At 38.2% G+C, this 13,976-nt stretch overlaps 2 protein-coding genes across 2 annotated transcripts; one reads left to right on the top strand and one right to left on the bottom strand.

Annotated features, from left to right (window-relative positions):
• The first annotated feature begins 241 nt into the window (after positions 1-241).
• Positions 242-2,621, top strand: LOC147312472 (SH3 domain-binding glutamic acid-rich-like protein 3). Its single transcript, XM_086263866.1, has 3 exons — positions 242-418; positions 645-812; positions 2,369-2,621. The coding sequence occupies exons 1-3, from the start codon at positions 374-376 to the stop codon at positions 2,429-2,431; spliced, it is 276 nt and encodes a 91-aa protein (XP_086119992.1). The 5' UTR covers positions 242-373; the 3' UTR covers positions 2,432-2,621.
• On the bottom strand, positions 862-12,598 carry LOC147312471 (scavenger receptor cysteine-rich domain-containing protein DMBT1-like). The gene is made up of 14 exons (XM_086263868.1): positions 12,449-12,598; positions 12,302-12,379; positions 11,996-12,022; positions 11,564-11,875; positions 9,439-9,729; positions 9,023-9,337; positions 8,655-8,942; positions 7,351-7,665; positions 6,814-7,113; positions 5,407-5,706; positions 4,899-5,213; positions 3,962-4,270; positions 3,570-3,863; positions 862-3,507 (listed from the first exon to the last, which is right to left on the bottom strand). Exons 2-14 carry the CDS (start codon positions 12,351-12,353, stop codon positions 3,170-3,172), a joined length of 3,456 nt encoding a protein of 1,151 aa, XP_086119994.1. The 5' UTR covers positions 12,354-12,379; positions 12,449-12,598; the 3' UTR covers positions 862-3,169.
• Positions 12,599-13,976: the final 1,378 nt, after the last annotated feature.

Below are 13,976 nucleotides of genomic sequence, written 5' to 3'. Positions count from 1 at the left end.
TTAGGCTAAGGGTTAGGGCAACACATTCATTCTTGATGGTTACGGTTAGGGTAACCGGCTAGGGAAAGCATTATGTTAAATAGATGTCCTCACTAAGATATGAAATAGAGTGTGTGTGTTTGTGTACTTGACTGGTTTCACAACTGAAGTAGACAGGCCACAACTCGAAGTGCACTCAGTCCTGTAGGTGTGTCCTTGCAGACAGGTAAGAGTTGTCCAAACCTGTTTACTTTGTGTGTGGTTGCACCAGCAGTGCCTGCATATCTAGCACAGGATCACTCTGTGACTTTCCACTTCTCTCTGCGCTTCTGTCATTCCCACTCTGTCATTCAGTGTTTTTCTGTATTGGACTATTCCTGTTAATATAGCAGAAATGCCAGTCAAAGTGTTTTTTACAAGTGTGAGTGGTTCTACACAGGTACAGTACACAATCTTACTTGTCTTGTTCTTTTATTTTTAGCCGGTGATTAATATATATCACTGATACTATCAAAATATTGCGAGATGTGTGTAAAGTATTTACTTTTATAGACAATCTTACTGCTCTCTATGCACAACTCAGCAACTTTTATTATACAAGAAAACTTTTTATAACAAGTCACACAGCTATTAGTCTTGATAACGGATTAAATATGCCTTTTCAGATTAAGAAGAACCAAGAGAGAGTCTTTTCTATCTTAAACGCCAAGAAGATCCCCTTTCAACCTGTGGACATTTCTCAGAGTTCTGATGATAAGGATTTAATGAGGCAGGGAGCAGGAGATCCGACCGCGCTTCCTCCACAAATATTCAATGGAGACGTCTACTGTGGAGTAAGTCTCATAGAATAACTAATAATAAGCTGAACCTGCGATTCAAAACTTAAAATTATGATCAGATGTGTTTTATTTACACGCTTGCTGATGTCGTCACACAAAAAAAGAATAGAAACCATGTGGTTAGTCTAAGGCGTGGACACAGTTTTAAAATCAATATTTACACTGTATGCTAACTACTGGTTGTTCACACAGTTAAGCCAGGGGACAGAAATACATGGAGAAATGCATACATACCAATACTTTGACTTGTACACTCCCTGTTCATTCAATCACTCATCAGATTTCAGCCTTCCAGTTAGACTTAGTGAGACAAACTATTTGCTTGCAGAGTATTCCTTTCATCCTTCCAACTTACAAATGGTATATATACAGTTATATCAGAAAACTGAAAGATAGGAGGAAAGAACCTGATTGGCAGCTTTTGATACAGACATTTATGTACCCACAAGTAATGAAGCATGTTAACATTTTGCCATAGCAAACTTTAGTTTGTGTAATACTTTAGTTAAGGACCGAATATCTCCAAAACATTGAAACCTTTTAACTGCACTATAGACTGTGTTCAATTTACTTTTTATAACAGATAAAGACTACAAGCATGCAAACAATGAATATTGCCAAAAATACCTGAAGACCCAACCCATCAAAAATAGCCAGAAAATTAAGATTTTTTTGGAACTGAGATGTTTATTAACCCATATAACAAAGGCATTTTTTTTTCCTATGTCATGTTGTGTATGATATATTTTTTTATTATATATTTATTATATATTTTCTGAATCACATTTGATACATTGGCAACTTTTTGTTAACAACAATGTTACTTTTAGTTAAAAAAAAGAGTTTTGTCCATAATATTTTGAAATTATGGCAAGTATTGATCGTGTTGATGAGATAGAGGTCTCAGACACTCATGAATCGAATATAATACCAAGGGCATTATAGGGTTAAAGCTCAAAAAATGCTGTGGTACAAAGACAACATCAGAAAGAGGTGTGAAACAGTCCAGATAGTCTTTCCCAAAGATATTAATTATTTGACAGCAGTAAGCCAATCAGCCACAGCAGAAGCTGTTTTAAGATTTCAACTTTTTCCTGCCACAAAGCATCTTAATATTGTTTGTTTTTCTCATTCTCTTAAATCTGCCATTTTTTCCTTTTTTATTATCCAGTGCAAGAACAAATTCAACTGAAAGAATTGGGCTATAAAGAAATGCAAAGAAAGATAAAACAAGAAACCCTTATTGGATTAAAAAATGCGTACCCAACAGTAGGGTGCTGTTTTGCGTGTTCATGTGCAGTTGAGTTGTGTTTTTAATGGTTTGTGTCTTTTTGTGGGTTGTGAACATGAACATATGCTTACCCCAGTAAGCATAACTGTAGCTAATGGTGATCTCAGTTATCTGAATGTCTGGCTTGTTGTGTTGTATCATATTGGACAAATGTACAGTACACAGTGCAATATTTTTAAATAGGTTAATAATGCCTTTGTACTAATAGTGTTTTCACTCTGTTTCTCGGAATCCATCATGCATGTCTTCTCTTTTACAGGACATCAGTGCATTTGACAATGCAATAGAGATGGAACAATTGGAGGACTTCCTTAAGCTCTGAAAGGAACAGTGACAACAACTACATTGCCATAACCAACTAAACCTGTTAAAGAGGTGTTTTTTGTTCTTTTTCTTACTTTGTTTTTACCCACACTTGTGTGATAATATATCATGTATTCAAGTTTCCTCAGAGCTAGTCCTAGAAATGCAGTTTTTTTTTAATAAAAAAATGCTCAGAATAGAATTGCAAATGGCCTTCAGTGACATTTTTTATTTGTGAAGTTTATGTGAGACCACATCCTCTGTTCTCTTCGTGTAACACCTTCTGTGGGATTACTTGCATAGTAGCATTCAAGCTGTTGGTGTCCACTTATGCCTTCTTGTTCCAGTAGCCCACTATTGTGTGCTGTGCAGATGCCTCTGATGCTATGCTGGTCCTCATCCCCACAACACATGACCAGCACACCCTCTTTTTACGCATAAAGACACGATGATGAAAACAATCCTCTGGTTCTTGACAGGTCTTTGATAAACACAACCTTGGCTGAACAACTATACATGGCATATTACAATGTGTTTCATTTATTTAACAGGAGCTAACCTTCCAATGTGGCTGAATTAAAACAAGTTTGAAAGAAGAGTGGACCAAAATGGCTCCACAGTAAAGTGAAACACTCATCACCAGTGAGTGATGCAGAAGCAGTGTCCACAACTTACTGCTTCCATGTGGTGCTAATCAAATGCACTTGATTAACTTATTATCAGCAAGAAAAGAAGAAATAACAACGATATAAATGGTTTATATTACATTGATATTAAGAGTCTTTGAAGGAACTGAATTGAAGGATTTTTTGGCGATGCTAACGCTGTAGAGACAGGCATACTCTCCGTGCTGTTCATGACTTATTGCAGCGAGCTCAAAATTGGCCAGGTAGAAGGCTGAGTGGCCAAATGCTGACTTTGATTCAGTAGTGTTTGTGTTTAAATGTGTGAAATAGAAGACGCCTCTAGGGTATATAGAATGAACAGAGCAAGTGACAGTGAGGGTGCTGCCTCGAGAGACAGAAATTGTGTCAGGATTGGTGAGTTCCATTGCATTGGGGGACATCAGGGAGATGTTGGGTTTTTCCACTTTAACTGCAAACAACAATTTCCGATAATTGTGCAAAACAGAGGAAACAATGCACAAAATTACTGACCTACAACGGAAAGGTCAGCAGGATTTCCTTGAGGATAGTAGATGACTTCACTGGCCAACACCTTTTGATATTCACAGTAGTATGAACCCTTCTGACTAAAGTCCACTTTAGGGAAGACAAAGGTTGCAGATGCATGATCTGAGAATTTTTCCATTTGAAATGACCCTTGGGTTTTTTTCAGGAGAAATCTCCCACCCATGCGTTCTGTTACTAGCGTGCAGGTAATTTCAACTTTGTCACCCCACTTAACCTCTGCAGCAGGACTTATTGTGATTTTGGGCTTCTGTTGACCACCTGAAGCAGATAATAAATGTTTTTTGTGTAACAGCCAAAACAACTTTCTCAGGAGCAATGAGATAATTTGTCAGTTCAAAATGAGCTATGTCTCTTACCTAAGCAGATAACGCTGGCATCTTCATCGTGCCCACAGTTATTTTCTCCAAATCCATCGTGTGAACAATGAGTAAGTGCAGACTCTTGGCCTGAGCATGCCACATTATCCAGCCATACTGGACCAGAGCCTCTACCAAAATGGGCACTTAGAGGTGCTGAAATGGCATGACCGCAATCAAGCTGTCTGCATACCACATCAGCATCGCTCATTTCCCAATCGTCATCACACACAGTTCCCCACTGTCCTTTATAGAAGACCTCCACTCTGCCGGAGCATTCAACTGAGCCATCCACCAACCGGACTTGTGCTGCATAACAGAGCAGAAAGAGTGAATACAAGTACAATGGAAAGTCCTTAAAACAACCAAAAAGAAGACAAAACTATAAAAGGACTTGAAAGGATTCTTCTCTATATATTTTACAAAATGTTTGTATTAATGCATAAAAAACAAATACCAAAATATAATATTAATTGGATATTATATCGTTTATTAGTCCATTATGTTAGGCAAAAGGAGTATTGCAACAACTGTTTCAAGTCATGGGAAATATGACGTTTTCGCTTTTTAATGGATGAAGTCCATACTACTCAAGTCTATGTAAGATAAATAACTAGTAAGCTAGCTGAGCTTAGCTTAGCTATAAAGAAAGCATTACCTAGACTGGCTTTGTCTAACAGTGACCTCTACAGCTTTCTGTTTGGCAATACGTAGCAAGCAATAGGCAAAACAGTTGCTGGCTAATCCTACTCCCTAAGCCAGATAGGTGTAAAAAAAAATGTACATTTTCTAAAGAAAAAAAACAAAAACGCGAAAAGAAAATAATTTTGTTAAACATTAATCTGCACATGGCTGACCAAATTAAATACGACAGTTTTACAATCCAGTGTTATAATTTGGAAATTTATGAAACCAACTTTGATATAAAAGGCCTTACCAGCACAGAGAACACCGGCATCATGTTCATGCCCACAGTCTTCTCTTGTAAAACCCTTCACCGAGCATTCTTGAAGAGAAGTCACGCTGTGGAAACAAGAAGTGCTAGCCTCCACCACTGACCCACTGCCTTGGCCAAAAAAAGCAGCACCAGGAGCATTCACGGCGCGTCCACACTCCAGCAGCTCGCACACCACTCCAGCTTTACTTAGAGTCCAGTCTGTGTCACATACTGCGTGCCACTGCTCGCCGTGACGTACCTCCACTCTCCCAGAGCACTCATCAGTACTGTTAACCAACTGCACTGCCAAGCTCCCTGTGAAGTAAACAAAAAATATAGCCACAGGTATATAAGAATATTCTTTTTTAAACTGTGACGTACTTAGTTATATTATACATTATTTAAATTCAGAAGACAATATCTTAAAAAGTAAGCAAAAGAAGAAGAAGAAGCAGAAGAAGAAGCTGCCAAAATTACATTTTGGCATTTTATTTTTGCTTCTTCTTACCTGTGCAGGAAACACCGGCAACTACAGTTGTGTCACAGGTTCTGTCCAGACCTGGTCTTTGTGGACACTGATTCAATGTAGGCTCCTTTCCATTGCATTCAATTTGATCATTCCAGGTCTGTCCTGTACCAGGGCCAAGTTGAATAAGCTTATGAGGACTCCCACAGTCCAACTGTCTGCACACCACTGCTGCATCATTCATGTCCCAGGATTCAGCACACACAGTCCCCCATTGGCCTTTGTCATAAATCTCTACTCTTCCATCACAACGAGTGGATCCACCGGTTAATCTCACGTTTCCTGGAAATGATAGCTGTTATATTAATGTACATGAAATACAACTTGACCCACACTGTATATAGTGCACTGTATGACTTTTTTTTGGTTTTGAACTAGGGATGTACTGCTGACTGATTAAGTGGTTAATATTTTTGTGTTGCATCACATTAATTTTGTGCTGGATCCAAACAGCAGTGGACAGTCGAAGCACGTAAAACATCTTTTATGTTGAAAATGTAGCCATACTGTAATATATCGACATGTATGTGATATCTGTAGAAGTTGGTCCAATGGAAATGACAGTTGAGAGAGGAACTCTATGAATGAGTGTGCTTGTTTGATACAAGGAGGACCTGTGGTTACTGGGCTTCTATGTTTTCATTCATGTTTACAGACATTACAGTTATCGTTATGCTTGGCTAGCAAGGCTAAATCCTTTTTTTGGTTTGTGGTTGCCATGCTGAGGAAGATGATCAAATTTGAAGCTTGGAGAAATGTTTCCATTCTTCTGACTGGTGGTTGTCAATAAAGCCAGTCAAAAGCCAGAGTGATGCTATTGGTATTATTGATATATGACGTTAGTTTTGTATATACACAGTGTCTTAGTGTTTGATTATTTTTAGTGACTGTGCTTGTGAAATCTTGATACTTTTGCTTCATGTCTGAGTAGGATGAATTTTTGTGTGGTATGTCGGGACTAAGCCTACTGAGCTTTTGACAGTATACGCAAAAACATAGCACACCTTAAAAACTCAGTATATAAGACTCTTGGAAAGTCTTCAGTTTTTGTGCCTTCTAATCTAACCTTTTAGTTGAACATAGTTTCCATATTTATTCTAGATACTCCATATCTAGATTGGTACCTGACAAATCACTGCTTGGGGTTTCATTGCATAATTATAAATCGGGTGTTTTGCATGAACACGGTGTTTCACTAAATCACTGGTCTTTTTTCTAAAGTTAGTCCAGTTTTCTGCATTTGTTCATGTAACTTGAAGCCCTTCTACCAATATTTAAAGGTTGTGTGAAAGGGCCAGAAACAATTTCCATCTTAGTTTTTTTAAAGAAGAATATAATGGATTCATTTTCTTTTTGAAAGTCTAATTTCAATTTGACATCAGACTTTACCTGAGCATACCACAGAGGCATCTTCAGTACCATCGGTGATAGATCTGGTATGGTCTCTAAACGTGCACTGCGTGAGAGAACTCTCTCTGCCGTTACAGCGAATCTCGTACCCTCTCAGATCTCGACCTTTACCAAATGACTCTGAGATCTTGACAGGATCTCCACAGTTCATCTCTCTGCACACCACAGCAGCTTCATTCATTCCCCAGTTAACATTAAATGCTTGTGACCAGTGTTCCCCATGGTGGACCTCCACTCTTCCTGAGCACAGGTCAGTCCCATTGATTAGTCGAATGGCAGCTACAAAGCACAGTAGAGAAAAAATATCAGCAATTCGTTGGTGTTCATCTGAAAGAATTGTATTAATTGAAGCTTCATCTGATATTGGTGTTGCAGAAATAACTGCTATGTAATCAATAACTGAACATTTTTTGGAGTACAAATATCCAAAGAAAATGCTACATCCAGAACTTTTTGGGATCTAAAGGTAAAAAAAAAAAAAGACACTTTGTGAAATGAAACATCAATAGTTTGTACCTGAACAAATCACTCCTGCATCTTCATCATGACCACAGTTATTCTCTCCAAAGGAGCGATGACTGCATTGCCCAAGAGACGTCTCATTACCCAGACAGTTGACATTATCCAGCCAGATCACTCCTTGTCCTTCACCAAAGAAGGCACCAGGTTTAACTCTCTGAGGTGTTCCACAGTCCATGGCTCTGCACACCACCTCAGCCTCTCTTAAGTCCCAGTCATCATCACACACTGTTCCCCACTGGCCGTCATGCAGAATCTCCACTCGGCCAGAGCATCGGTCAATGCCGTTCACAAGCCTTAGCGGTGGTTGACCTGAGGGCACACGTTAAACAAATAACAATAAATATTATAAGCTGTTGCTTTTCTTTGTTTTTTTTTAAGGTTGTCATCAATTTTAAAATTTGTTGTAACAGATTTTTTTATTTATTCATTTTTGGCGTCTTGGGGACAGCAGAAACTAGCTTTACAGCAGCATGTTGTGTAGCTTCATATCTATCCATCACACATGAGCAGACTACATGGCTGAGAGCCTGATTCAGAAATCAGTGTTGGCAATGGGAGTAGAACTCAAAGATTAAGAAGTGTTGCCCAATACTTTTCGCCATTTAGTGTATATCATGTAACAATCAGAGTTTGTGGATATAAATAAGACGTTAATGTCTTGAAAGATAATGCTTTTATAACAAGCTCTAGGTGCATAAAGGCAAAAAACAGGTCATTTTAGTCCATTGCTAGTTGGTTCCAGCCTGATGGTGTCATAATGTCAGGAGTAACTGAGATTGTGTAGATATAAATTACGTATTACTGTGGTGAAATAAAACTATACCTGTTGCAGGCAGGCAAACATTAAAAATAGGTCATTTTAACATGTTGCTAGGTGGTTGCCAGGCTACATAGTGATATAATAATATCTGATATAGATAAGAAACTTCAAAGTCTTAAGCTATGCCACGTTTAGTTGCTCAGCTCCTAATTGTAAAGAAGTAGTTGGTGGACAACAAAACAGACAGAAACACAGAGAATGCAGAAATGGCTTTATGAAGCCTTTATAAAAAAAAGTTAAAGTGCAAAACTGTAACCCATTCTATTGTCTTTGACTTGTGAGTGTCTGTCAGTAGACTGAGCCTTCAGGATTTTAGTTTAAATGCTTTTGATGAGCCTCAGACCTTTAAACACATTCACAAGTACATATTAAGTAAAAGAAATACTCCACATGAGCCAACCTTTTCTTTTAAAAGTTGTCCAAACATGACATTTGCTATTTTTGGAAAGCAGGATTGCAGCATGTCTGTATCTTTTACCTGCACATGCGAGAGATACACCTTCACATGACCCTCTGTGTTCTTGCAGTTGACACTGGCTGATAGAGTTCACATTATCAGAGCATCTACTTGTGAGCCCTCGCAGTGAGCTGTCACCAAAGTAGGTGTCTTTGGAATTTTTTGGAGCTCCACAGTCGAGCTCCTTGCATATGACTGTAGCTTCTTTAAGACCCCGGTTATTACTACAAAGTTTCCCCCATTGGCCATCATGGAAAACCTCCACTCTGCCAGAACAAGTGTCACTCCCATTTATCAATCTGACTGTCTCTGCAAAGCAAAATTTGGCATCATTGGGATTGTCATTAAAACTCAGTTTTGAGAAACAAACAGAACAGAGCCTGTGTTACCTGAGCACACAAGACCAGCATCTTCATTGTGGTCACAGACATGTTCTTCAAAATCTTTGTGAGGGCAGTCAGCGAGTAACATTTCATGACCAGTGCACTCCATCTCATCCAACCAAACCTGACCCTGGCCTCTCCCAAAGTAAGCCTTGTACTTGACTGAGAGAGCATTCCCACAGTTCATCTCTTGACAAGCTACAGCTGCATCTTGCATCCCCCATTTGTCATCACAAACTGTTCCCCATTGTCCTTTATAGTAGATTTCCACTCTACCAGAGCAGCGATTAGTCCCATTCACCAGCCGAATGGGTTGACTGTCTGTTAAGAAAAAAAAAAAAAGTTAGGGGCATGGTTTTTCTTTCAGAAAGGGACAATCTAACAGTGTCAGTTTTACTGGCCATGTACCATGGCCAACTTACTTGCACAGACAACAGTAGCATCAACACAGCTTTCTCTGAAATCTTTAAGTTTGCACTGTGAGATTGAGTTCTCATTTCCAGAGCAAGTGGTTTTGATGGCAGACAGTTCATGTGCTTCTCCAAAATATGGTGTTTCATTCTGACCGAGAGGATCGCCGCAGCCGGCTTCTCTGCATGCCACCTGAGCTGCTTCCTTGCCCCAGTCATTGCAAACTCTTTTCCACTGACCCTTGTGGTAGACTTCCACTCTGCCATTACAACGAGTGGTTCCTTTCTCAAACCGCACATGTTCTGCAAATGATGTGGATATTAAACGTAATAAAATAATAATGTGTTTCATAAATAATAATACAATCAGCCAGTGTGTCTGTATTTCCCATAGTCTATATACAATAATACTACTAATTCTAGTGAAGATTTTAACTTTGTCAGAACCAAATTGGAAGAAACTGGCATCTAAAGCATATTACCAAAAGAAAACAAAAGAATGCCTTGGTGCATGCTTAATCATCCGTAAGTAAGTAAATCCCAAAAGGTTTATTCTGTTCATCTGGACGTAACGTTTTCAGTGGGAGAAACGTTTCCTCACTAATCGAAGTGACTTCTTCAGTCTCAGCTGACTGCAGGTCTCCCCAACCTTATAAACAGTATATTTGAACAATAACTGAAACCAGCTTACTGAATGAACAATGGGCTGTGAGGTCAGTTCTTTGATCATTAATATGCAAATTGTCATGATCATTGATCAACAACAACTGGTCAAAGACAACTGATCAATGGCCATAAGTAGCATTCACAGAGAGTTGGGGAATGGCTGCAATCACAGTGCTTTAAGATGGTGAAAGATGCACCCTTAGGCCCCCACCTCGATTCAGAGATGGTCTTTCCCTTTTCACGTAAATGGACTCCTTGACTCCTCGCTCCAATCAGCGTTCCTCCACGATGTGTACATCCTTATCATTGAAAGAGTGTCCACTGGCCTGCAGCGAACTGAGACTGAAGAGGTCACTTGGATGAGTGACAAAACATTTCTCCCACTAAAAACGCTACGTGCAGATGAACAAAATCAACGTTTTGGGAAAGCAAAAGAATGTTAAAGGTCAATTGGAGAAATTAATACTGCTCTCATAAGTATCTGCTGATACCCTCAAGACTAGGAGAATGCTCTTGCCAGTAAAAAAAAAAATCTGTCTTCCACTATCTCAAAAGCTCAAGTTTACTTCTCGAGAAGCCAAACTGTTAATTTACCTGTTTTTAATTGATATTAAATTCTTGATAATGCACAAAATAATTGTTTGTAATCAAAGCTAAACTTTTAATGTATCAAGAGTCATACACTGCAAATTGTTTTCAACAGGACTGTGTGCGTAATGTTTGATCAAAATGTTTTTTAGTGTCTGGGCAAGATAAACATACTAATTAATATATCTTAGCACAGTTTAAATACACTTTTTAAATATACTGACTCATGCATAAAAGTATGTGACATCATTTTTCTTTCCACAATAGAAGGAGCAAAAACGAAATTAAATCATAAGACATGTACGTTATCTTTAAATGCTATATGTATAGCACATTTTCTTCTTGCTTCTTTCAAGAAGAACAAATGTGACTCCATGATGGCTGTTCTCAAAGCCTAACAATTGTGGAAATGTTGCAGCAATGAGAAACCTAAACCACATAACATGGTGAGCTAACATAATTGCTGTGTTAGCTGGTTTTCTCTTAGGTTTTTTTTTTTTTTTTTTTGGTTTTCTTTGGTTTTCTCTTAGGTTGTACAGGATTTCTCAACTTCAACAACAGTTCCACATTTTACGAAAAGGGGCAGTTTTGACATCTTGCTGATGTGAATGAATTCTGCCTGACTTCTGATAACTTTAACTGTTAATGCAGTGCTAGCTTAGCTTGGCAGAAAGACTGGAAAATGGTAGAATGTGACAAAAAAAATCCACCTACCTAACCTAAACATGTTGCATTTGTTAAAGTGATATTATATTGGACTGAGAAAGCTGTTAACATGTGGCAGCAAAAAAATAAATGTCTTAGCACATTTTCTCGAAGAAAAGGTTTTCTATGAAGGTTTGTGAGGGAAAACAAAAATATGTCAAACATCATTGGGGCTTACCTGAGCAGACCACTCCTGCATCTTCATTGTGGCCACAGTTATTTACCCCAAACGGTTTGTGCTGACACTGAAGGATGGAAGACTCGTGCCCAGTACACTGTACGTCATCCAACCAGATCTCATCCTTTCCCTGTCCAAAGAAGGCGTCTTTTTTAGCCTCGATAGCTGTCCCACAGCTTAACTCTCGACACACCACCTCAGCGTTAGCAATGCTCCACTGATCGTGACAGACAGTTCCCCAACTGCCTTTGTGGAAGACCTCCACTCTGCCAGAGCAACGCGAAGGTCCGACCAGCCTAATATTCTCACATTCTGGATATGAAAAAAACAAAACCACAAAGGATGCACAATGTGTAACCTTGTCCTCAACCACATTTCACAATTTTTATCTTTTTAATGTAGAAATCAAAGTCTCATGAGTTACTTACTGACCTGTAAACTGCAGGAAACTCAACAGGCCTGCAGCAAAAATACATATCGCAAAAGTGATCTGATTAAGCCTGACAGCCCAGAGGTTTAGATATAAAACAGCATTCTTAAGTTAAAAGCCTTCACTGTAGTCAATAATTTGTCAAATATTTTACAAATCGGGAACATAAGAGGGTCCCGGATCATTTTAAATTCATCCGTTAAAAAATGTTTAACACTTTTCAATCATCTAAGAATATATCTCACTACACTCAAGAAAACACACGTCCACATGAAGTCAAACTGAGACAAAAGCCTCCAGTAACTCACCAAGAGACAAGTGAAAAAGAAAATGTCGTTTTTCATCAAAAATGAGGATCATATTGTGTCTTCAGTGTTGGCCAGTCACTGTAAAATAATACCATAATACCTTAGTCATTTTGTTTTCACCAAAAGGTGTTTATATAGGCCTCTTACCTTTTTAAATCCTGCAAGACTGCTGCGCTAACAGAAGGACCTCAGAGTCTTTAATAAAAACGTTCTCATGTTCCCCAAGAACAGATCCAGTAACTATTTTAAATGAAAAGGTCCACCTGTATTGGACTGCAACCTGGACACATGTTGACTTTTTGATCAATCATTAAAGATGAGACGATGAGAGGGTTTTATCTTTTTTTTCCACAACGCCTGTGGAAATATTTAAAAGAAAAAGAAAACATTTAACTTAACTTATTAATGGAAGAAGATTGATGTCATTTTAGTAGAAAAAAACCCCCAAATTGGGCCATGAGTTTTCTTCAGAATTCATGCTGTTTTTCTCAAAACGGGATGTTTTGAGAAAAGTCTAGCAGAGATCCTGTATGAATAATATGACCACTTCTGCTTTTCCTCTTGTTACATGTCAGGAAGAAAGAAAAGCCTTTAAGAGAAAGCTACTCTTTTTTGGGTTTTAGATGGTTTACATTTTATGTATTTGTGTAACAGTAAAATTTAAAATAACTTATTATGACATTTGGCAAATCAGACCATTTATTCTTCTTGCAGTGAGCATATGTCCGCATATGAAACTATGCTGTATTTCCTTATGTTTCTATATTGTATATTATTTTAACACACAGTGATACTACACTTCAAAACTGAGCATGTTCAATAGGCTTATGGGATTGAATTAATAGGAAATAAAAACAAAGTTGTTAATTTATCCAACTTTCTAATATTGTATCATCAGCAAGGTATCTATGGAACTCCAAAGTGTTCAAAATTAAATAAATAAATAGGTCAAGATGAAATAAATAACTATGTGAATAAATAAGACACAGATATGTAATGTGAGAATGATATTGTGAAATCATGGAACACATTTTGAAAACAATGCTCATTATTGTGAAATACATTACATTCTGCTATATAAATTTACTTATTATTGTGAAATATTATTTCATGGTCATTATTTTTCACAATAACAGAGATTATTCCTGAGGCATTTTATTTATTTCCAGCCGTTTATATTCCAAAATGACCTTTTTTCAAAGTCAGTCTTTATTTCAAAATCCCGTTTTTCCCGATGGTCTATTTATTTCATAATGCGACTTTTCAGCAGAAGGACTTTGTCTGTCAATCAATGTAAGTGGGCTGGACCTTTGCACCTATTGGCTTATCGTTTACCATCGACTAGTTTTCCTAGATACAGATGTTGTGCCAAAAAGTGATTGTCTGCCAGAAACTGATTGCCGTCCGCGGGAGCGCGCGCAGCCGCTTAAAGCTGCAGCGCCCGGATTACTTGCGTTGCCAGCTACTTCCGTGCAACTGATATAACGTGGGGGAAAAAACCCCAAACACATTTATGCCTTTGTTATTAGGCAAAGGTATGCATTTATGGAGCTTTAACGTTTCTTGTAACCGAATTATGACGCTTATCAGAAGCTTGCTTTCAGTGTGTAGCGCAGTCACGAATGACTACACGCATCACGATGGAATAATTAATGCCTACAGGTTTAGTATGTCT

Source organism: Aulonocara sp. 'chitande type north' Nkhata Bay, linkage group LG15 (assembly GCF_057382095.1).
Source record: "Aulonocara sp. 'chitande type north' Nkhata Bay isolate Kocher_YH1m ecotype deep benthic linkage group LG15, A_spYH_male_GT1.1, whole genome shotgun sequence".
Lineage (NCBI taxonomy): Eukaryota > Metazoa > Chordata > Actinopteri > Cichliformes > Cichlidae > Aulonocara > Aulonocara sp. 'chitande type north' Nkhata Bay.
This window is presented reverse-complemented; position numbering and strand designations above follow the sequence as displayed.

Bases quoted from the DNA above. Each gene is read 5' to 3' on its own strand.
- LOC147312471 (XM_086263868.1), bottom strand. From the start codon at position 12,353: ATGATCCTCATTTTTGATGAAAAACGACATTTTCTTTTTCACTTGTCT. The intron at 11,876-11,995 runs GTCAGTAAGTAA...TTTCATATCCAG, and splicing joins GAGTTTCCTGCAGTTTACAG to AATGTGAGAATATTAGGCTG. The intron at 7,114-7,350 runs GTACAAACTATT...TGTGCTTTGTAG, and splicing joins TGCAGGAGTGATTTGTTCAG to CTGCCATTCGACTAATCAAT.
- LOC147312472 (XM_086263866.1), top strand. From the start codon at position 374: ATGCCAGTCAAAGTGTTTTTTACAAGTGTGAGTGGTTCTACACAG. The intron at 419-644 runs GTACAGTACACA...ATGCCTTTTCAG, and splicing joins GTGTGAGTGGTTCTACACAG to ATTAAGAAGAACCAAGAGAG. The intron at 813-2,368 runs GTAAGTCTCATA...TCTCTTTTACAG, and splicing joins ATGGAGACGTCTACTGTGGA to GACATCAGTGCATTTGACAA.